General features: G+C 48.4%; 1 protein-coding gene across 1 annotated transcript; it reads right to left on the bottom strand.

Annotated features, from left to right (window-relative positions):
- Positions 1–1,333: 1,333 nt before the first annotated feature.
- On the bottom strand, positions 1,334–2,473 carry LOC120670180. The gene is made up of 2 exons (XM_039950244.1): positions 1,795–2,473; positions 1,334–1,642 (listed from the first exon to the last, which is right to left on the bottom strand). The coding sequence occupies exons 1-2, from the start codon at positions 2,442–2,444 to the stop codon at positions 1,429–1,431; spliced, it is 864 nt and encodes a 287-aa protein (XP_039806178.1). The 5' UTR covers positions 2,445–2,473; the 3' UTR covers positions 1,334–1,428.
- Between the last annotated feature and the right edge of the window lie 237 nt (positions 2,474–2,710).

Here is a 2,710-nt window from a genome sequence, read left to right as displayed (position 1 = left end):
GTGATACATACTAGTTGTGGTCTGCTAATGTATACAGCATCACCAAGTGTTAATATTTTCTCCCCAAAACTTATTGTTTGCCAACTCCCCAAATAGGTATGAGAAGGCAAAAAAGAGTTCGTCTCCAATAGTTTTCTATTTTTAATCCGAAAAATGAGAAGTTGTGGCCCCATAAGGATAATTCCACGGAAAACTTTCATGGCTGGTGGACATGACTGGCGGACAGAAGTTTCTTGCAAGTCAAATTGCCGGTGATTTAGGGCACAAGATGGTATGAAATTTGAGGGAAAAGAAAGAGTATGACGAGAGGGTTCCGTTTTACCTCTTACTTACGCCGGGGATGCACCATGGTGACCGGAATCTCGCCAGTAAGAAGTGGCGGCAGTCTGTTCCGAGGAGATCGATCAGAGGGGGGCGGCATCCTGGTCTGGCGAGCAGACTTGGTGATGGCGAAGGTGGTGCAGGAGAGGTGCCGCTGCACCAACAGGGGAACAGGAAGCAGGGAGGCCTGCGTATGAGCATATGGACACGCACGGGCTGCGATCGGGAGCCTGGAAGAGATGGGTACTTTTAGGCACGAGAGAGGTCATTTTGCTAATTGTTAGAAGATGGGAACTTAAGATAAGGAACCACTAGAGAGTGTTTTCTTTTTGTCTTTTTCCAAAAAACAAGAATGAGGAAGAGAAATAGAAAACTCTTGGAGCTCGGCTTGTGCGCCATCATGTTAAAGTTCCTGCATGATTGCCTCCTTTGCAAGCAAAGCATGCCACGCTTTTCCATTTATATATAGGCGACAAAAGAGTAACCGCACACAGCATGTATAATGTAAAGCAAAGAAATAGAGGACTCGGAGTTCTCAATTAAATGGATCAATGGAATCTTACTGTTAATATAATGGAGGCTTTTATATTTATATTATCCTCACAAAACGTGCAGGAAAGAAGGTAAATCTTTAAATTCTCACGCTGGCTACCTAGTCTGTAGCCTCTGATAGTCATAGATAATACACCAATTAGATCTATTTATTTTATCAAAATAGCGTATTTTCATTATAAAAATTGTACAAAATATTAATCTATTTGTAAATTGCCCACATATTCCATTAGAAAAACAATTTAAATTAACTAACCCTAATCTTTGTTCAATTACCCACCTGATCCATTTGCAAAAAAATTAAAATAACCCTCTAAATTTGCATCTAAATTATTGTCAACAGGTACCAAAACTATCAACTAATTAGAGCACTGATCGATGCGTATAATTGAATAATGGCCATCAGCTTGCTATTCACAGCAAAAGTAACGCGGACTAAAAATACTGGCACAAGTACGCATGTAAGGAAGAATGACGGCGAGCAAGCAAATTAATATGCCACGCAGAGCTTCACACAGATCACTTCGACGGCACGCCGCACGCGCGCCCACTAGTTCAGCCCTCCGCGCGGGGCGCAGAAGCACAGCACGCGCTGCAGCCACCGCGCTGGTTGCTCCTCGCCGCCGTCGGCGTGTGGCTAATGCGTTCCTCTTGACGAGGCTGCAGGCTCTTCACCACCTCCGTCGGCGCCGGGAACCACTTGCTCTGCACCATTCTGGACATACATGGCATCCTACTCACGAAGAACCCGCATATTTCCGCCATCACCCTGCGAGAGAGAGAGAGAGAGAGAGAGAGAGAGAGAGAGAGAGAGAGAGAGAGAGAGAGAGAGAGAGAGAGAGAGATGTACTTAATTTTCATCTTGTGTTGCATTGCGGCATTGTATTGCATTGCAAATTTGCAATTGCATATCACACGTACTCCCCGATGTAGATGACCCCGGCGAAGGAGACGCAGGCGATGACGATGACGTAGATGCAGGAGGAGAAGAAGCGCGTGGTGCCGGCGATGTAGGCGCCGATGAGGCTGATGAGGTCGACGAAGGTGGTGAGCATGAGCGCCATCACCTTGGCCTCCGTGTGGTAGAACCGCTCGCTCATCAGCAGCACCATGATCACCAGCGACGTCACGAACGCCGTCGCGTTCAGGTAGTAGAAGATCATGTACCGCGACCGGTGCCTGTCGTGGAGCACCGGGTTGCCGGCGTCGTCGCCGTCCTGCCAGAACCCGCCGGGCGGGTTCAGGCCGGCCTGGTAGGTCACCGACGCCGCCACGGTGGCCAGCACCATCAGCCACCCGCGCATCTCCTTGAACCACTTCTTCCGCAACGCCTCCGGGTTGTCGTCGTCCTTGTGCTCCAGGAGGAGGAAGCCCTGGAACCCCATGCTCATGTCCTGCGCGGTGGCGCCGCGGGCTTGCCCATCGTTCTGGCTCTGGAACGGTGCGATGAGCACGGGGATGCCACGCTGCCCAGTGGCCACCAGGGTCGTCGTGTCGCCCGGCGCTACGTCGGCGACGCTGATGGCTCGACCTTGCTGTGCTTCGTCGACGACATTGATCGGACAAGACATTCTCGGTGCGTTAGGCTTAGCACACGTGTTAAGACAAGGTGTGTACAACTATACATGCCGTATATAAGTCCTTTGTCTGTGAGCATAGTTTCCATTGCAAGCAAGCAAATCTTTTACGCATCAATATTCTATATCTTTAGTAAACGAGACAAAAGAGTGAAATGGGACTCATGTGCATTACTACAGTTAGAAGAAAGGAATGAGAGAATGTCATATTTGTCACTTCTCAGATTGAAGAATGGAATTTCTACTTTTCATTATTGTAT

This window comes from Panicum virgatum, chromosome 4N (genome assembly GCF_016808335.1).
Source record: "Panicum virgatum strain AP13 chromosome 4N, P.virgatum_v5, whole genome shotgun sequence".
NCBI lineage: Eukaryota > Viridiplantae > Streptophyta > Magnoliopsida > Poales > Poaceae > Panicum > Panicum virgatum.
Note: the sequence above shows the minus strand (reverse complement) of the source record. Positions and strands in the feature narration are given on the sequence as shown.

Bases quoted from the DNA above. Each gene is read 5' to 3' on its own strand.
- LOC120670180 (XM_039950244.1), bottom strand. From the start codon at position 2,444: ATGTCTTGTCCGATCAATGTCGTCGACGAAGCACAGCAAGGTCGAGCC. The intron at 1,643-1,794 runs GTACGTGTGATA...TCTCTCTCGCAG, and splicing joins GGGGTCATCTACATCGGGGA to GGTGATGGCGGAAATATGCG.